At 28.0% G+C, this 20,634-nt stretch overlaps 2 protein-coding genes across 3 annotated transcripts in view; both read right to left on the bottom strand.

The window, feature by feature from the left end:
- The window catches only part of LOC145202121 (leucine-rich repeat serine/threonine-protein kinase 1-like), a 35,022-nt gene extending 21,029 nt beyond the window's left edge, over positions 1–13,993 (bottom strand). Inside the window, exons 1-16 of one of the 2 annotated variants that reach the window (XM_090083209.1) lie at positions 13,496–13,769; positions 12,536–12,576; positions 12,162–12,336; positions 10,344–10,382; positions 9,956–10,076; positions 9,647–9,791; positions 9,460–9,510; positions 8,138–8,270; positions 5,928–6,247; positions 4,970–5,612; positions 4,015–4,842; positions 3,786–3,937; positions 1,988–2,094; positions 1,756–1,878; positions 1,223–1,487; positions 235–355 (exon numbers count right to left, since the gene is read on the bottom strand). In XM_090083209.1, the coding sequence (XP_089939335.1) occupies positions 235–355; positions 1,223–1,487; positions 1,756–1,878; positions 1,988–2,094; positions 3,786–3,937; positions 4,015–4,842; positions 4,970–5,612; positions 5,928–6,247; positions 8,138–8,270; positions 9,460–9,505 (2,738 nt within the window). In that variant the 5' untranslated portion in view covers positions 9,506–9,510; positions 9,647–9,791; positions 9,956–10,076; ... (2 more) ...; positions 12,536–12,576; positions 13,496–13,769. Of the gene's footprint in view, positions 1–234; positions 356–1,222; positions 1,488–1,755; positions 1,879–1,987; positions 2,095–3,785; positions 3,938–4,014; positions 4,843–4,969; positions 5,613–5,927; positions 6,248–8,137; positions 8,271–9,459; positions 9,792–9,955; positions 10,077–10,343; positions 10,383–12,161; positions 12,337–12,535; positions 12,577–13,495 lie in introns of both variants that reach the window. The other variant, XM_090083208.1, reaches the window with a different exon arrangement.
- Positions 13,994–15,221: 1,228 nt separating this feature from the next.
- On the bottom strand, positions 15,222–18,814 carry LOC149890813 (uncharacterized). The gene is made up of 2 exons (XM_090083256.1): positions 16,315–18,814; positions 15,222–15,631 (listed from the first exon to the last, which is right to left on the bottom strand). The coding sequence occupies exon 1, from the start codon at positions 17,345–17,347 to the stop codon at positions 17,009–17,011; it is 339 nt and encodes a 112-aa protein (XP_089939382.1). The 5' UTR covers positions 17,348–18,814; the 3' UTR covers positions 15,222–15,631; positions 16,315–17,008.
- Between the last annotated feature and the right edge of the window lie 1,820 nt (positions 18,815–20,634).

A 20,634-nucleotide genomic window follows, 5' to 3' on the forward strand; every position in this document is an offset into this window, starting at 1 on the left:
AACAACACACACACACACACACACACACACACACACACACACACACACACACACACACACACACACACACACACACACACACACACACACACACACACGCACACACACACACACACATATATGTATGCAAACATATTGCATATACATAAGATTTTTATGTTAGTACATATAATAAATAAGCTTAATGAGCAAAAAATATGTAAATATATTAATAAACAAATTAAAATATTCTACCGAAAAGTTTTTGCGTTAAGGACAGGAATATCATCCTTCATTTTAGAAGCTATTGTTGAAATGGCCTTTTCTACAGCAATATACGAAGCAGGGACAGACTGCTCCATTAAGCATATACCTGCTAACAAAGAGAGAAGAACAGCAAATTAATTTTTATTTACTTTTTATAAAAAAAAACTTTTATTAAAAAGTAATTTTTTACTTTTAAACATAACTAAAATTAGTATTTAAAAAAGAAAATTACATACACAAAACAAAACATACAAACACAAACAACATAATTTGCATTAAAAACTAATTTACTTTTACATGTAAATGTAATTTACTTCACAAAGTAATTTATGTTAGAATTATTGAAGTAATAAGCTAGATTTTTCATTTAGTAAATATAATTTTAGAGTTTTTAGATCATTTCTTGTTAAAAATAACTTACATTTACAATATAACTTTTAAAAATCACTAAACATTATCTGCTATGACTCGAATACAAATTATGAGGGTAAAACAAACAAATACAAACTAATGTATTGTAGCTGTATCTTCATGGCTAACATTTAAAAAATCTAAACCTTCTTACAACTTCTCATTAATTCTTCACATGAAACAATTAGACATTTCCATCGGCAAGTGAATGGAACACACTATTTAGTCTGATATTTAAAATAATACGCATTTAAGAAAATTATTTACAAATTGAGTTAAAAAAAAAATTCATGACTTCAATTGATGCAAGAAAAAAAGTTGATCTATCAGTATTTTTTAGGTTAAATATTTTTTACAACGGCTCTTAAAGTAATATCTATCATTTTAGCATTCAGGTCCAGTCTTTATAAAAGGAATAAAATATTAACGTCAAAAGCTTCCTTTTGTTATCTTAACATTTATTTACTTTGTAAATGTTAATAACTTTTACATGTAACAGTAATTTTTTATGTAATTCATAAAACCACCTAAAAATGCTTTTACACAATCTGTCTCTCGAACAAACCTTCTTTTCCTGATCCTTTTATATTCATAGCAGTGTTATATATCAGGTCACGTAGCTTTTGAATATTGTAACTTGTTTCACAGCTCACTTCAATGACATCAACAACATTAGGTAACCCTTTATCTTGAGGATTAAGAATACTACCACCATTTTTTAAAGATATGAATTTCTCTTTTATCACCTTTCGATAATTTTCACAAACAGTTTTATCAACTTTATCAGCATGTGTTCCAACAATAAGTACTGTTGCATTAGGAGCACGACTCTAAAGTAAAATGAAATAAAGGCAGTAATACAATAAAACATTTGTAAAGTTATATCACTGTTAGATCCCACCCAACATCAAATATCTAACTTCTTACTTCAGAACCAAAAGATTAAAGTAAATTTTACTAAAAAATAATTTGCATGGAACAGTTGTGAAACAAAGATTTGTATTTATCTATGGAAAAATCACAATTACTGAGGTAAAACCTAAAATTGGTGAAAATCTAAATTTACTCTAAATTATGTTAAACTAAAAAAAATTAAACCTGAATATTTAAAAGCCATGATTCTAGCTGCATGATTCCATCTAAAGCATCTGTGAGTCGCCATATCAGCAAATAAATAGCACGTTGGGAAAGAAAACATTGATGAGTTGCATAGTATTCACTCTATATAAAAGCAATTTTCATTTACTTTTAGGTTGTTTATTAATAGCATCATTTTTAAAGTAATAATAGATGTTATCATCATGATCATTACCACAACAAATAAGTTTACCTGACCAGCAAAATCCCATGTACTGAATTTAATTGGTTTTTTCCCATATTCCCAATCACAAACATCCACACCAACTGTACTTAAGTTACTTGTTGCTTTATTGCTACCTGTTTTATAAACAGTCAACAGTGAGAAGAGTGGAACATAGTGAGCTTCACCAAGTTGCTCTTGGTTATACTTCTTTTTTAGTTTATTGAAATTTTAAGGAATAAAAACCTTTATGAAATAATATAGTATTTTCTATTTTAACTAAGATTATGGAGAGTTAACATATCATTGGAGTATTTTGTCACTCCTTACTTTTAATCCTTCTATAAACTTTTAAGCTTATAATTTACCAACTGAAACAAAGTGTGCGAATGTGTTTCTATGCAAAAATACAATATGAACTAAGAAGAATTTCTGTAACAGGATGTTAAAAAGTTATTAGAGTAGAATGGCTTGTAAAAGTAACTTGACAGCTTTAGGAATATATTTCAAAAACTAAACAAACTTTGTAAGCATACTTGAGAAAAGATAAAGAAAGACTTACAGGTTTGACAGTGTCAAAAAAAAAAAAAAAAACCAAACTATGTTTTTTTTTTGTATTAAAAAATGATCTTGACTTTGGAACTTTTAAAAATGTAGTGCCTTACTTTTCACAATATATTCTATTAGCAGAATTGAAAGAAAAATATTGTGTCTGAGAACTGACTTTCTTACAATTCCAACCATTTTGTATTTAATAAATAGTCTATTTTATCTCAAATTAGACTATTAATATGTGTATGAAAGTGAACTGATTAGATACTAAGTAAAAAAAAAGATAAAATTAACAAGTTTTTTAAGGACAAAATTCAAAAAAGTTTAAAGACTTGAGGAATTAAAAATGTTTATTGAAGTCCCTGAAGGTTGCTGTTACAGTGTTGAAAAAATTTAAAGAAGTATTAAAAAGGCAGCATTTCTGATTAAAAATTTAAAGAAACAGCACACCAGCAAAGTTGGTCAGCCAATCACATTAACAAGAGGTAAATATTTGTATATACTCTGCAGAAACTTGGTGAATGGGTTTTGGAATTGATGTCAAAGCGGTCAATTTGATTGTAAAAGATCTACAAGATTATGCTGTTTTATAATATTTCTTTAAAGATGGGAGACCTGGTCAAGATTGAATGTTGGGAATTGAGACTGAGATGGAAGGTTCAATTAAAGAGATGAGTTGGCTAATTGTTACCAGCTAACAAAGCATACATCTGCAATCCTCCAGCTGTAAAAATTTCTCTAAAAAACCTGTTGCTAACATGTTGATGTAATAGACACTGTAAATAATCAGTTTAGAGTTTAACTCAAATGGATATCATTGAAACATTAAGAGCATATTTTTTACACAACCTGGGAGGAGATTTGATAAACAAAAATCTTATTACATTATTCATAATATTATTCCTTTAGGATGCATATTGATCAACAGAATCAGTAAATCAGTTGAGAATATTTTATTCTAATCATGATTGTTAAAACATGTCTTTTCATATATTTTTGTTTTAGTCTTGAAAAAAAAAAGATTTAATAACAATTTATAAATCAAAGTTTAAATAATAACTAGGAAAATTAAAATTCTCATCATTTATATAAAAAGATTTTAAATCTGTAAAACTTTAAATCTATAAGTTTGAATATTGAAGCAGGTCAGTGAAAAAGAAAACAATTTTTTAATTTAAAAGTAAAGATTTATTGATTTCTAAAAATCCTCTTTTTCTTAATACTTATCATCAGAATCCTTTTTTTTTAATACCCACCAATTGTACTAAGTACTTACTTTTATCTATAAGGCGATCAGAAAAATGCAGTTTATACTCTGGCTGTTGGTAGCTCCCATATCCTTCTCTCCGTAATAACATCAGTAAAGCAGTTTTTCCAATTCCATGAATACCAACAAGCATCAATTTAATATTAGGAAATGGTACTGCACTAAAAAAGTTCATTGAATGTAACAATATAAATAATAAAGAAATGGTAATAGTATTAACAAAACAATTAAAACATACTTGTCATGCAATGATTTCAAATGACGAATCAATGCTTTGTAATCCTTGTTTCTGTCATAATTTTCTACAATATATTTGGGAAGTTGTTTTAAATGGACATTATCAAGTGTCAACACATAAATCTCTGAACAAAGACCCAACTCAAAAGGGAGAGTACTTATGTTAGGATTGTGATTTGCAATGAGTGTTTCTAATTTTGTTAACTTTCCAATTCCAGCAGGCAAATTATTCAGTTTGTTATGAGAAATATCTAATGACTTTAAGTTTCTACAAAAGACCTGTGACTTATGGTTAACAGTTGTAACCAACAAACCAATACTCTCAAGACAATTTTTTGAGAGATCAAGTCGCAATAATTCATTTAACTCCCTATGCTTGCGATGCTGGCACAAAAAGATTTCATTTGAAAAAGATACTCGTTGCCTAACCTGTTTTTTTACAAGCATATAACACCCAAGATTACCTATATTAGATAAGTTAAAATTTTTCATGTTGTTTTCAGCAAGCTCCAAAGAGCTTAAATGCTCTGGAAACAAATTAACACAATCCACTTCAGATATTTTATTATGACTTAAGTTCAATTTTGCTAAATTTGGTGCAAGACATGCAAGTCCTAAAGGGATTTTTGTCAACTGGTTACAGGACAAGTCAAGCTTGTTTAAACCAGATTTTTTAAGATAATCAAATTCATCATCATCTGAATCATCTGATTCTCCTTCCCAGGTAGGTCTTTTGCTGTAGAGAAACTCTCTAGATGTTGCAAACGCATTTTTCTTACTGCGATCATCAATCTTTTCAGCTTCTTTTTCATTTTTAAAATTTTTTTTTCTAAATAAATAAACTTAAAGGCTTTTTAAAAATGTCTTTTAGAAGACTTTTACTTTAAAAATTTATATTGGAAAAACAATATGATAAATATAAAACTAATACAGAAAAACTTTATTTAATATCTTACCCATTCCTCTTAACTTGATTCAATCTAAATCTTGTAATGCATTCATCACTAACAAAAATTGGTAAGTTTGTTAAGCAATTGTGTTCAAGTACTAAAGTTTTCAAAGACTCTGCAATCCACATTTCAAATGGTAAATCAGATATTTGATTGTATCCACAGTTTACAACTTGCAACATTGGCATCCTAAAAACATTTTTAGGAAGTGTTTTTAAAGAATTATATTGAAGCTCCAATTCTTCTAGACTAGGACAATTCCAGTTCATCGAAAGGTTGTTACTCTCATAATCTTTTTTGCTAGATAAAAATGGATCACTGTTATCATCAATTTCACAAGGCAACTCAGTAAGTTTATTGTGTGAAAGATTTAGCTTTTTTAATGAAGGCAGCTGAAATAAAATTATTGGAACTGATTCCAGAGAATTTTCTGATAAAACAATATGTGTAATGACTTTTATCTGAAGGGAGATATTTTCTTTTATAAAATCTCCTAGGTGTGAATTCATCATCAAAGCTGCATTCAAGATCCATTTATCTTTTATGTTTTTTATATGACGATTCTTCCAAGATATAGATACAGGATTTAATCTACGATCAAGCTCACATGCAGCAACAACAAGTTTGCTTTCTTCATTTATAAAAACACCTACACAACACAAATTGTTAAACTAAACAGTTAAAACAAACACAGGTGAGTATCTTTTTTATCCAACTTTTTAAAATAATTTTAAAAATTTATATTTTATCTTCTTAGACTTTACCAAACTTATACTTTGAGTTCTTGTTTAAACTCAAAGTATAAAATTTAACAAATATAACTAAATATTTTAATGATTAATTTCATAGCTATTGGTTTAATTATTTTCATAATTAACTTTAAGTTATAAAAATTACTTCATATGTTTTTATTCTAACTTAAATACAATTAAATAAATAAACTTTCAATTGTCAAACAACTGACCATCTCTAAGCAGCTCATTTACAACAGTGTCTTTGTCATTTTGCATTGCTTCTTGTAAAGCACAACCACCAACATCTTCAACTTTATGTTTTAATAGCAGCTTTACAAATTCAACTTTTTCATTTTTGCACGCATACTCCAATGGAGTGCACCATGATTGATCATCCTCAAATTTTGTTTGAAAATCAGCACCATTTTCCAAAAGAATTTCTGCACATTTTAAACTGTTTTGATTATCTCCAACTAATGCAAGGTGAAATGCTGTTTTTGTATCACACACTTTATCAATAACCAAACAACCTGGGTACTTTTCTTCTTCACTAAAATTTTTTTGTATTGAAGTTATAGCATATGAATTCCTTTATTATCTTATAGACCTTGCAATTAATGATTTTTTAGTATGATAAGACTGAAAAAAAAAATTAAACATTTCTGAACATGAAACTAATTTGAAAATTATAGATAGCAGTTTACTTGGAAAAACAAATTTTCAAAGTAAATTAAGTGAATGCTATTTATAAAAATTTTACTTAATTTTACATGTAAATGTTACAAAACAAAATATAAAATAAAAACATAAAAGTAATTTGTATAAAAACTTTTACATAAAAGTAAACTTTTTTTTATTCTTACAAATAAAAGAGGTTTACATTTACAAAGTAACTCTATCAATAAACATAAAAATTATGGGAGTTAGGGACCAATCATAAGTGTGAAGATATATCAGAAATATAGAATGAAAGTTTTTTTAGACAATTCTCCTAATCTATTTTTAAACTGAAAAAGTTGAACAAATAGTTATTTCTTTACATTTGTAAATTTATGAAAATTTATTCTTAAAAGCCATTTTAGTTCCAATTGCTATTAACATGGGTCGTATTGTGTGCTCCTAATTTTAGTTAAAACACCTGTTTGTGTTACAGAGCAAATATTGGTTGTAAAAACTTATTATGCGATTAGGAGAAATTGCAATAAAAAAAAAAGATAAAAAGTGAGACAACTACATAAATAAAGTGCTAGAATATATATGACACAAGTCATATTTATTTCAACACTTGATTTTTACCTTTTTTCTTCTAAAAAGACTGGGTACCTGCTCTTCTTTTGTCAAACCTGAATTTTAGTGATTAATTTTAGTGTAGATTTTTAAAAGTAGGGCTAAGGTTACTTCAGAATAGTTTAAATAGATTCTTTTTTTGCTTATAATTATAAAAATCAAATCAACTATAATCAAAATTAGCTGAGACGATTGCAAAGAAGATCAAATGTTATTGTTCAGTTATCTTAACTACCAACACAAAATATTTTGATGGTTTAAAAGTAAAAATCATTGTTAATTTTAGCCAAAAAATTACTTTTTTTTAATTTTAAAAGTTAAAACCTACCAGGAAAAAACTTGCTTATTTCAAGCTCGTTTCTAAGCCAATTAGTTTAAAAAAATCCTATAATGATGGTAGCTAAGAGAGGATTCAAACCCATTTTTCTCTGAAAGTTACCTTTAAATGTTTTCCATGATCAAGTTTTGTTTTTAGAAAACAAAATTTTTAAGAAGTTTCTTTTAAACAAACATCTTATATTTACTTTTACTGAAGTTTAAACATAAAAATGATAAAAAATTGTTGTTAACATTAAAGGAATCACTTTTATAAGGTTAAAGTAAATTTATTAATCAAAATATTTTTAAATGACTAAATGGAATATTTTTTTTACCTGATGTTGTTTTTAACAAGCTCATGGAACAGCTTTTATCTTATTGTAGAATTTCCAAACAAATCATTTTTAGTTTTTCTGAATTGGAACTATTAATTTAGAAATTTCAATTACAGTAAACCAATTTTTTAACTTTGAAAATGAACATTTTTTTATTTACCATCTTTAAATCAACTTCAGTTTTACAAAATGTTAAAGTTTTATAATAATTTTAAAGTTTCTCAATAACAAGTCAAATTAATTCCTTTAGTAATTGAGAAATTAGAGGTATTCTTTTGAAAAATAGCAAATGAGATTTTTTATTATATTTTTTTGGTGAGAGACAATACATAATATTTGGTAACAAATGGATATCAAATAACAGTTTGTTGCAGATCTGCATTTTTTTAAAGAAAATAGATAACATTAAATTAATACTGTTTTACAGTTTTGAAAAGGGTAAACTAACATGTAAAAATAGATATAAAATATTGTGCAAATTTAAATCTAAATACACTTACGTCTCCTTTATGTAGGGTTTGCATTTTAATAACATCTTAAGAATATTTAAATTTCCATACATAACAGCAATGTGTAAGGGTGTCAAACCATTTCCTGTTGGCTTATTAATCTCAACATAGTACTCTTGTGTTGCTATTAACAACAAAAAAGTTTCTTTAGAAAGTGTTCAAAAAAGGTATGAGATACTTGTTAAGAGATCTGGTGACTAAAACTGCATTTGCAATTGCATATACTGGTCATAACTGAGCAAACGAGTGGCAAATATTAACTCCTCAAGGAATTAAAACCTCAAGAAAAATCTAATATATATATATATATATATATATATATATATAGACACACACACTCACATACACAAATACATATAATGTACTATTAGTAAATCATGGTGATATATGTGGATAGATAGTTTAACTAAAAGAAATGCTGAAAAAAATCATAAGTTTAACAATATATGCTTTCATATTGACTCAAATAGGTGTTGTTTTTTTATAATAATTTCCATAGTTTTCAAGACCAATGTTCAATGTTCAAGAAACATAAACATTTAGTTATTCCTTCACATTACATTTCAAAAGGTTAATTTATGGTACAGTTTTGCCATAATAATTATTATTTTAATACTTTTATTAAAGCCCATCTTTCTAAATAAAAGATTGTAAGAAAAACTCAAATGTGATCACAAGAGTTGGCAATGCAGACTGATGATTCAATTGCAGGATTTCTTACTTTGGTTTGTATTTTCATCAATGATTTTGTAGTTATCCAAGTTTATTATTGATTTTAAATTTGGCATGCAGCTGTAACTAACTTTTAAAGTGTTTATGTTGTATATCTTGTTCAATATATGCTTAGCTTGAAAATGCTTGTCAACTAAATCAAGAAATGATTTGCCCCCTAAACCAACTTTTCCAAACAGAAAATACACTATACTGGCATACTATAAGCTATATACTGGCATAACTGAAACATTTAAGTTATGTTACGCAAACCAAATTAAATCATTGCAAGGTACAAAACCAACACCAAACTAACTAAGGAAGTGTGATGTATAGAAGAAAAAAATGGAAAACCATTAGTTAAATGGAGCCTCATTAGGAAATGTCAACCTCATCAACTAATAGTAATTTTTTTTTTTTGTTTCAGTAATGTTTTTGCTGATTGTAATTTTATCAGCAACATTTAATGATATTACAAAAATATTCTATTAGCAATATTTAAAGATATCATTTTATCAGCAACATTTAATGATATTACAAAAACATATTTGCTAGTAATATTATTGTTAAATAAATAGATAAAATGAATTTAAAATTAATACCATTTAAAATGGAGCTTCTGGGCATTGCACCAGTTGATAAATTCATTGGTTCTGCAGAATCAGATACATAAGGTTTACGTAGAGTTAGTAAATATTCTACAATATATTCTCGCCCTTTCATTATGCATGCATGTAAAGGATATGTTTGATCTAAAACAAGTGGCAGAGCTAAATTTTTAGGGAATACCTTTGAAAGGAGGACAACAACATCATAGTGACCTTGATAACATGCAGTATATAAAGGTGTAAGTCCACTTCCTGAATTAGGTCTGCCATCAGCACGGTAGTCTATTAGTAGTTGAACAATATCTTTATACCCATGGAAGCTAGCCCTGTAATGTTTTTTCATCTATTTATTTTATTTTACTAAATATTTGACAAAACTTTTAAGACTAAAAACAAGTTTTGCTGTAACAAAAACTAACTCTAATACAAATTCTTACAATTATTAAATTGTTAAAAATCAACAAATAACATTCCTCCCTAAAAAACTTACCTATATAAAAGTGTATTACACCCACGAAAGTATTTATTTATGATTGAGTATGGATCCTTTATAGATTCAAGTGTATGCTTTGAATTTTGGAAATCTCCAACAGAAACCAAATCAAAAAGAGCTAAAAAAATATTTTTTTAGATATACTGTAACTACACCACACTATAAAATTATTTTAAAGTTTTAAAGTTGTTTTTAAAGTGAATTAATTATCATGTACTTTAATTAGTATCAAAAGTGGAAATATAAGATTCCATAATATAAATTTTAAAGATTCCCTAATATAAATTTTGAATCACTTTCAAAGTAAAAGTTGAAATCAACTTAGTGCAAAACTTAAACTTTTTTTTTATAAAAAAAACATTTTTTAGAGTTTTAAATGAATTACCTTCCGCTTTGTCATTTTCAATTTTTTTTTCTTGCTCATCTAAAATCAGAAAAGATTGAGTAAAAACTGATGTAACTGGAAATAGAAAGAAAATATCTCTCTCAATTTTTATGGAATAAAAAAAAAGAAATTTTCATCTTAAATGAGAAATAAATAATTTTCAACTGCAATTTAAAACTTATAAATGCATATTATAACAGGAAATTTTATTTTATAAAAAGACAGGAAGGCTGATCTAAATTTATAATTTAATGCCTTAATGATAGCTCATTGCTAAGTAAATCACAAATAATTCAGATTTAACTGCAGGCTTCTTCTCCAAATAATAACTTTTTAACCTGAAAAAAAAAAAATTATCTTTATGATGTAAATGTTTGTTATGCTGCATGTATTATAGGCTTAACTTTTTAAAAGTTCATTAACAATGTTTTAAATTGGTTGAATCTCCACTCATTGCAACAGGTGTTTTATCAAATCCATTTTCAATTAACCATGAGTACTTTTTCACCAATTTTTGGTAAGAATTGAATCTTCTTTCTCCTTTGGATCACAAAAAGTTTTTAAAAAAAAATTTAGCAAAAGTTTTTTGTTTAATCTTGATAAAAAAAAGTCAGATATTGTTTTTTTTTTTTTTTACTTGGTAGATTTTTACAATTCTTTACCTGTTTCTACCAATCTTCTTATCATCTGCAATTATACCTTCTTTGTTGCTAAATGGGTTTGTACCTATGATTGCAGCTGCTCTATTGAATACACAATTTTATAAAGTGACTTTCCAATAGTACCCACATATTGATCAGCCATGGTATTAGATACTATCCCAGATATATAACTTTCCACATTTTGCTCATTATCAATATACTTCAATTTGAAACTGATTTTCAAAGTTGATCGTAGAAACTCTTTGTTTCTAAATCTGTTTTTGTTCATACTACTGTACTTTTTATTTAGCCTTCATTTTTCTTGTTTACCTTTTTTCTAGTGCTAATTTTAAACCTTAGAGCATTGATTGAGCATGAAATAGATTAATAGGAAATCTGTCAGAAGCATCTGTTAAACATTCAATCTATGATCTCTGTAAATTTGATTTTTACTTAGATCTTAAGCTATCATAAACTTGATTAGCTGTTCTGAACCATTCCCTAGCAACTCTGTCTTATCAGAACTTCTACTTCATAAGAAAAGATTGTTATAAGTGAATTAACTTCTACTCTTTCCTGCAATGTTATGCAGGCCAATCTCATACCACAAACACCTTAAACTTTTCTATAAAAAGTCCATAATGTACATTAGATTCTTCAAGTTAGATTTGATTTATAAAAATTTGATTTAAAAAAATTTGATTTATAAAGATTTGATTTATAAAAATTAGTTTTCTTTACCAAAGTAGTATGCTAATTTACAAGTAACTTTATGACAACCCAGAGTAAATCATTTTAAATATCAAATAATTCAATGAACAACTGTGCACTATTTTCAAGCTAATTAAAAGTTATATAAGATTAGTACTAAATAATTACCATTAAAATTGAAGTATCAAAAATGTTGTCAAAAGACCAGTTATAAACTATTGAACAAGTTACAAACACTAATTATAAAAAATAGTTAGAAGAAATACTTTTAACTTTTTGTTTCCATTATATGTACTTTTTTAACAATATATGTTGTTTTTGATATTTACTTTCTTTTGCTGCTATTATTACGGGACAAAGTAAATTCATCAACTGCTACTATTATTATACCAGAGGGACTTTCAATTATGAGAACATAATTATGAGAACACAATTTTAACAGAAACTTTAATTAACATATTCATACCAATTACTCTTTTAATACGATTAGCACAACGAAGACTATCACTTGTATTTGTCTCTATGGCAAGATCAATTGCTTTTTTCCCCATACTGTTCTTTAATTCTAAGTTTACTTCATACTCAAGCAGAGTATCAACACAGGTGATATGACCTCGAGCAACAGCATGGTGAAGAGGTGTCTAATAAAAATATATTGAATTAAAACATGTAAATACATTTAAAAAATATCTTATATTATTCTTCTTACATTATATCTCTTCATTATTTATACTCTTTTCATTCTACTAATGGCTAGTAATGTATAATCTACACCAAGCATATAAAGTTCACTTTTTATTAAATCTTTAAATCTTTTTTAAAAAGTTTTTTAAAATATACCGAACAATGATCTTCAATGCCTGAAATGGCGTTTGGGTCAGCTGTAAACAAACAAGTTACAAACAAAATTTAGCCTTCTTGAATTAAACTGAAAAAATAAAAATAAAAAACATCACTATATTATATGAATATTGCTGTATAGCTGTTATATAATATATTATGTAATATAGCTGTTAACAGTAGTAATAGATAGTGAAAAATAATTGTCTTATTCTTAAATACTTTACTTTTTTCTTAGTAGGTCTAAATTGAATTCTAAAAAAACTATTGTCAAATGTATGAACAAAAGCATACAGAAATATTTTGGTGAAACCAGATACCATAAGCTTGATTGTAATCTACCCAATCAATTATGTATGTTGTGTATCCTGGTAAATAAGTGGAGACCATTTAGAATGAGTCAATAAATGGGTCCTTAAATTATAAACCCAGTCAATGCATCCGACTGTCTTTTCCATTCAGTGTACTTATACATTCAGTTGCCTTATATGCATTCCAAGATAAATTAATTAAATTTTTAATCAAATTTATCTAATTAGTACTTAAAATTAATACATAAATCTTGTTAAATTACTTAAGTAGGTTACATACAATATTAATTTTCTGGTAAAATACTTTACATCATTTGTAGTATTAAAAAGAACTTCAAATAAACTTGCAATGTAACATTACAACTAAATTTCATAGAAACTTTTAAAGAAATTATTTTTTAAGAAAAGAGCGTTTCAAATGATACAAAAAATTTTTATAGAATAACTATTGTTTTAATTTCAAAAAAAGCTCCACAAAAAGAAAATTGTTAACACAAAAAGATTTTTGGAATGGTTATATTTTTTAAAACAAAACATAAGGTATTACATTTTTAGTATATGTTAAAAAGAAAAGTAAATAATAGACATCATTAAGCTAAACAAAAAAAAAACAAAAAAAAAATCTTATCCATGAATATCAAAATCTAACCTCCTCTTTTCAACAACAACTTTACACAATTAAGACTTCCCTTTTTGGCAGCAATGTGAAGTACTGTTCTTCCTTTTTTATCAACTGATTCTATATTTCCATGACATCCATAATCAAGATACTTTTCTAATGATTTAGCATTATCTATAGCTGCAAATTTGTGTAAAATATCCCCTTCAAAAGTAAATATCAGACCAAGTTCTTTTGCTGTTTTCATTTTTATCTAAAATGTGTAATGTTTACTGCTTTTTTTTCTCCCGGCATGTTTTGTCTTGTGATCTGATTGTCTTGGGAAATTTTTATCGTCTCGGAAAATTTTTATCATCTGAAGAATCGTACGGCAAAATCGTACCAACCTGTCCAAATAAAAAATTTAGCCTCTACCTTCTTTCAATTTAAGGCACTGCACAGTGGGCCTAGTAGGTGGACAAAATGGGAAAAATTTTAGTTTTCTAATCTCTACAACTAACTCCATTTTAGTTTCTATATATGTTAAGTGATACTTATTGTAAGTTAATTCATTTTGAATCTCTTAGTTATGCTGACTCGGAGCATTTGAATATTGCAATTTAAAAAAGTTGTAACTATATAAAAATATATTCAGTGAGATCAACGTGGCATGATATTTCATTTACATTTTTGTTATCAAGAAACCAAATTGTTACAAGGTTATTTTGACTTATTCAGAGATAAGAAAAAGCATATCGTTACATAAATTTGTCATAGTATGTGATCTTTGTAAAACTCCAAAGATCACATATAAGAGAAAAAAATTTTTTTTGCTGAACTATGACTGGATGATTCAGATTGAGATGTGCTTTCTAATATGTACTTGAACTATGACTGGATGATACAGATTGAGATGTGCTTTCTAATATGTACTTGAACTATGACTGGATGATACAGATTGAGATGTGCTTTCTAATATGTACTTGAAATATGACTGGATGATACAGATTGAGATGTGCTTTCTAATATGTACTTGAACTATGACTGAATGATACAGATTAAGATGTGCTTTCTAATATGTACTTGAACTATGACTGAATGATACAGATTGAGATGTGCTTTCTAATATGTACTTGAACTATGACTGAATGATACAGATTGAGATGTGCTTTCTAATATGTACTTGAACTATGACTGAATGATACAGATTGAGATGTGCTTTCTAATATGTACTTGAACTATGACTGAATGATACAGATTGAGATGTGCTTTCTAATATGTACTTGAACTATGACTGAATGATACAGATTGAGATGTGCTTTCTAATATGTACTTGAGCTATAGGGTGTTTAAATCGAGTTTCCATTGATTTTTTGTCCCCATAAGTCCCCGTTTGAATTTTATATATGTTTTAATTTCAAAAATCAGTAGCCCGCGCGGCATATATATTTTGATATTAACCTGTGAAATAAAAAAATACTTATTTCTAAGATACTTTTTTTGTTTTAGATTTGGTTTTATTAAACCTAGACATTCATAATTTTCTCAAAAAAAACAATCTTAGTAATTCCAAACAAAATATCATTAAAGATATATTCAAATTTATTCAGCCAAAAGTTCCTGAATTCGAAGATGTTGATGTTAAGCATGCTGTTGATGTCAAGCATGCTGTTCAGCAATTTGTCAACTGGCATTAAAAAAATGGAAACCTATCAGAAGTTTTGAAAAGAAGTTGGTGAATTGGCTTAATGAATGCTTCATTAAGCCAATTCACCAGTTTTATTTTTTTTTCGCTGCTGATAAGAAATTAAGAGATGGATCTAATGTTTTTTCTGCAAAGAAGGTATTTAAAGCACAGATAAAAGCAAGTAAATATTCAGCAGATGAAGCTCTGGCCTTTATGGTTGATGGCAGTTTGGTAAAATCTTTCTATCAATTAATTAGAAGTAGAGCCTTGGAGAAAGTAACATTAACCCCACTTACAATGATATCTAGGATGCAAAGTTGAAATGTTATCCTGAAAATATGGCTGTGGAGAACTACTTAGCTTCAGCTCCTTTTAAAGATTTAATAATTCATACTTTGCCAATAATCTGTACAGTTCAAGAACTTGAGCTGAGGGACTTAATTATGAAAGACAAAGCAATAAAAATAATGAATCTCACGTCGCTGGCTTTGATAGTGCTACTAGCCAAAGCATTAATCTCAAAGTTAATATCAAAAAATTATTGTTACCGTAGGAGCTACAGTCCTCAAACTAATGTATAGAACAAAATTGGTGTTTAAATCCTCCATATGAGATGAATTTTTTAAATGTATTAGTTATAAATCTTCTATATGTGATGAGTTTAAAATTTTATCCAGTAAAAGTAAGTTCTGGCTCATTGTGCACTGATCTCAAAAGAATTATCGAGTACTATTGTTTTATTAGTTTTTCTCTTACTAGCTATTTTATTTGTATTACCTTATTATTATTATTTTGGGATTAATAGTTCAGTTTATAACATTCAAATTCGAACCTTAAAATTGAGTTTTTGTGCCTTTTCTTGATGTAAATTCATCAATTACGTCATCATAGTTAAGCAAACTGGCAATTTCATTTTCGATTGACATTGTTGCAAGGTTTGACAGCCTTTCTTATCCCACTGTAATGGTTAAATGATCTTAAATGTTTTTTTTTTATCAGCTTGAGTCTACCGAAACGTCTTTCGCATGAGGCAATTTGTGTAGTGAGGAATATCGTGAGAGCATTCTCAATATTCGAGTAAACATTCGTTAAGGAAGAAAAAGTGAATTTTAGCACTTCAAGAGGATTTGTGTTTTCTAAGTTGATTCATCATAGAAGCTGCTTGAAACTTAAAACTCTCAACTTCTGACAGTGGTTCATAGCATACTAAAAACAAATACTAAAATTCTAACAATGAAATACCTTTATGGTACCAAGTAAGTACCTAATAAGTATAATACCTTTATGGTAATTTATTGCTAGATTTTTAGTATTTATTTTTATTTGTTTTATTTGTTTTTTGATCTTTTCAACAAGTGCTTTTTTTTTAGATATGTAATAACCATAAAGACATTCAAAGTCTGATAATCCTTTTGATAGGAACACAAGTCTTCACTTCTTTTGGGTGGTTATACTATCTAAAACAGCATTCGATTGCCTCGATGATTCTTAGTGTGGCACAACATGCATGTCAGTTTTTCTGGATTATCTCGAAAAGTAGCTGAAATATATATAACGCGATGTATTACTAAGTTGAAGAGGAGTGAACGGTCTACAAAGCGGTATATCTGATTTTTTTTGTACGTTTCAAAACAGAGATGCCACTGTAATTTAAACAACAAGTTTATCAACTACATCATTACGAAATAAGAAACATCGAAATCGATTGTCAAAAATATTACAAAATTAGACCGGAATCCGATAACAAAACATCAATACACATCCGTTTTAGGGCATTCTTCAACCGATTTTCTCCGGACAACTTATACCGAGTCATTTCGTTCGATGATTTACTGTGAAAACTTTCTATTCCTTCTTCAGATCCTGCTCCGATAAACTTATTTTTGTGCACAAAAAATCCGAGATGCATCACCATCATGTGAATTAATTGTCCCAAAACCACTAACCGTTTCAAGACCATTTGCTAGAGTAGCTATCAAACAACAATCTCTAGAAGCAGAATGAACCTCTTTGCATGCGATTATAGCAGCTTCCTCAGAAAAAATATTCACTTTTGTTGAAGAAACAGCTTTCGACCACTTATCAAAGTCTCTCAATACTGCAAGTATTTGTTTAGAGCGATCACCAAGTGGAATTGTGGCGAAATCGGGAAGAGATTCACACAATCTCTTTACATCGTTCCCATGAAATTTTGAGTAGACAATATCCTCAGCCATCCTATCCACATTAAGGTTCTATCTTTGCACTATTTCTTGAAAGAATATCGAATCTTTCTCGCTATCTAATGTTATTTCAAATAACACATTCCCAATTTTTATTTTGCAATGTAGAATTGGAGGAACAATTAACTCCTTTGGGACATCAATCAATGGGCTTTTTCTCGCAAAAAGCTTTCGATTCTTAACAAAAACTTCAAAAGTTTCATCCCGAGTTGGATTCTTTGTAAAATCGATCAAATCAGAGCAACTTTGATTTGCCTTTTCAAATGGTTTCTGGCAGAAGAAACATGGATAAATCATACTACAACTGAGTCCATAATTAGTCGTAAAATGAGATAAATCACCGCCTAGATAAACCGTAAATCCAGCATAAATTAAGGTTTCGTATTGAGTGCTGAATTTGTGATCTTTCAGAGAAGCGTAAGTATCCGATCCGGTCCAGCACTAAATTTGCAGAGCATTATAATACGATGACGGTTTGTCGCAAAATATAAAAGCAACAGTTGCTGTTACTCTTCCATTCCCTTTGTCAACAGAAAGCAAAACTTGCTTACTCTCTCGGTCGTTCAGCTCTAAGCGAGAAATTCTCTCCAATAGAACTTTGTCAACTTCGTCCAGCACAAAACCTCCAGCTATATTCTCTTTGAAGCTAATCATTTGCTCAAGATCTTTCCTTGCTTTTTCGAGCATTCTTTTTGACAAAATCGGTCTTTCAAACTTTTTTATAGCGAAAGAATTTACCTTTGCCATTCTCATGCTCGGTAATTTTGCACTCCTTTTCAGGCCCAGTCCTTCTTCGATTGAAACAGCAATATGAACTTCCGAAAATTTGTTTGCGGCTTTTCGCTCAAAAGATTTAACAATATGCGCATTGTTTAAAGCTCTATTTCTGCTCTTTCGTTTCCGTCTCTTCAACTGATAGATTTCCGAAGCTTGCTTTAACTGATTTGTCTTATCGAAAACGTCCTTAAGATGATCTAATATTCAATTAGATCATCTTAAGGAGGTTTTCTTCACTTTTCCACCACCTTTTTTTACTCCACGGAGAACTCGCCGGAATTTGTTGTTGGCAACAACAGCTTTCTTTAGGTTTAGCACATTAACTTTTGCCCTTCGTGACTTTGGTGCCATCTAAAAAATTAACAATTTTGCAGGAGTTTTAGTAAGTAATTAATAAGCCAAGTAAAAAACATAAAACAATAGAAATCAATAGAATAAAACATAAAACAAAAGAACAACAAACACTGGTATAAAGAAAATTCCGTAAACATGAAAAAATGATTCCCACAATCTATTAGTCACTATCCAGCTAAGAAAATGTGAAAGTTTCATAATACTTGGATGATCCAAAAAAAAGTTATCACGTTATAACTCGTTCTGAAATTTAACCTTATAAAATGGCTTAGAAAGGCCAAAAAAGACATAAAAGATATTTCGCATAAGCATTTGACATGTTTTAAAACTAAAATTTGTTTATTATAAATAAAACATGAAGATAAATTGGAGTTTCTATTTGTGGACAGATGAGAGAAACAGAATGAGACCAGTGTTTTTTTAAAAAAAACCTATTTGTTAAAGTTTAATTTTTAAATTAAGTTTCTAAACATAGCTACTAATAGTGAAAGAAAATATATTTTCATAAAGAAATAAGAATAAAATAATCCAGAAAAACTTTTTTGGCCTTTCTAAGCCATTTTATGAGGTAAAATTTCAGAACGTGATAACTTTTTTTTAGACGATCCAAATTTTTTGAAACTTTCACATTTTCTTAGCTGGATAGTGCCTAAAAGATTTTGGGAATCATTTTTTTTTTTTTTATGAAATTTTTTTTTGTACCCGTTGTGTGTGAAGTCAACAAATAACAGTTATTTTTCTGTCTCACCAGTATTTTACGTTTTTTTCGGGAAAAAAGGTTCTACACCTATTTTTTCTGCTGCCTCCTTGATTTCAGACACTGATTATAACTTAAGCTGAAAATCAAATTAATTTTTCCGAGCTACATTTAGCTCGTGATAATATTACACAATAGTAAAGAATATACAGCATAAAGTTTTGTCATGATTTTACGATGCGCTTCTAAAAAGCCGCGTTCGGGGCAAGAGAGGGAGTTTCAGTGTCCTCTTTAGGATTTATTTTTACATCCTGATAATTCATTCCAGGTATTTTTTACATCCAGATTAAAAAAAAACATACTTTTATAAAATATGTTTTTTTTTTAATCTGGATGTAAAAAAAAACATATTTTATAAAATTTTGTTTTTAAAATATGTTTTTATATGCTTTTATATGTTTATATATGCTTTATATGTTTATATATGCTTTTATAAAATATGTTTTTTTTTAATCTGGATGTAAAAAAAAACATATTTTATAAAAGTATGTTTACATACAATTGAATAAAAGTAAATTCATTTAACACCCTTTCAACTTAAAAGTTTTTCGATAATACTCTTTTCTTTTGTTTTAGACCTCTCGAGGATAGATTTTCTCTAAGTTAGCTCAAGTTGATATGCATGTTAAAAAATTGGCTGCTGCTTAAAATGATGTAGCTTTTAGGCAAAATACCATGATATTTACAATTCTTTACCACAAGAGAATATAAATCAAAAGTATTTGTTCAGGTTTTTCCATGAAATTTTATATTCAAAGAATTTCCTTGAGTTATTATTCGCTCAAAACAATTGAGATAAAATTCTTAAAAGCTCAAAGCACCCTGGAGCTACGCTCACGAATAGAATTTCTTTTACATCAAAAGTAATAAAAAACAGCTAGATACTAAATTTAATGATGCACTTGCAATAACATATTTCCGAAACTCCTTCTTAGGGCGTATGTTGCCGACCCAATACTGAGACTTTGAAGAATGTTTTACAAAAGTTAAGCATCAAACTTCAACATAATTATATTTTCATAGTAGTATTTGCTAAAAATCAGTAGTTATCATCAACTTGGTAAAAATGTGAGCATCGTTTATGTAAGGCTTCGAGAATGTAGACAAATATAGATGAAGAAACTTTTGTATGGTCGTGATATTTCAGCTTACAGATAAATATTTATAAAAAAAACTTTCTGTTTGAGTATGCAATTCACGTAAGAGGATAAAATCATAATATACAAATTTATGAACATGAAGTAACTACTTTTTGATATTCCTTTATAGAATTTGACAATGTATATGCAAATGACGTTATATCTAACGTCAGTTTTTTATACGCTGATCACTTGACATTTAGAAATTTTAATAATAAAAAAAGATCGAATAACTTTGGCACAAAAAAAAAAAG

This window comes from Hydra viridissima, unplaced genomic scaffold (genome assembly GCF_058129835.1).
Source record: "Hydra viridissima isolate aposymbiotic clone 2 unplaced genomic scaffold, HvirCarnegie_v1 scaffold_3, whole genome shotgun sequence".
Lineage (NCBI taxonomy): Eukaryota > Metazoa > Cnidaria > Hydrozoa > Anthoathecata > Hydridae > Hydra > Hydra viridissima.

Bases quoted from the DNA above. Each gene is read 5' to 3' on its own strand.
- LOC149890813 (XM_090083256.1), bottom strand. From the start codon at position 17,347: ATGGCTGAGGATATTGTCTACTCAAAATTTCATGGGAACGATGTAAAG.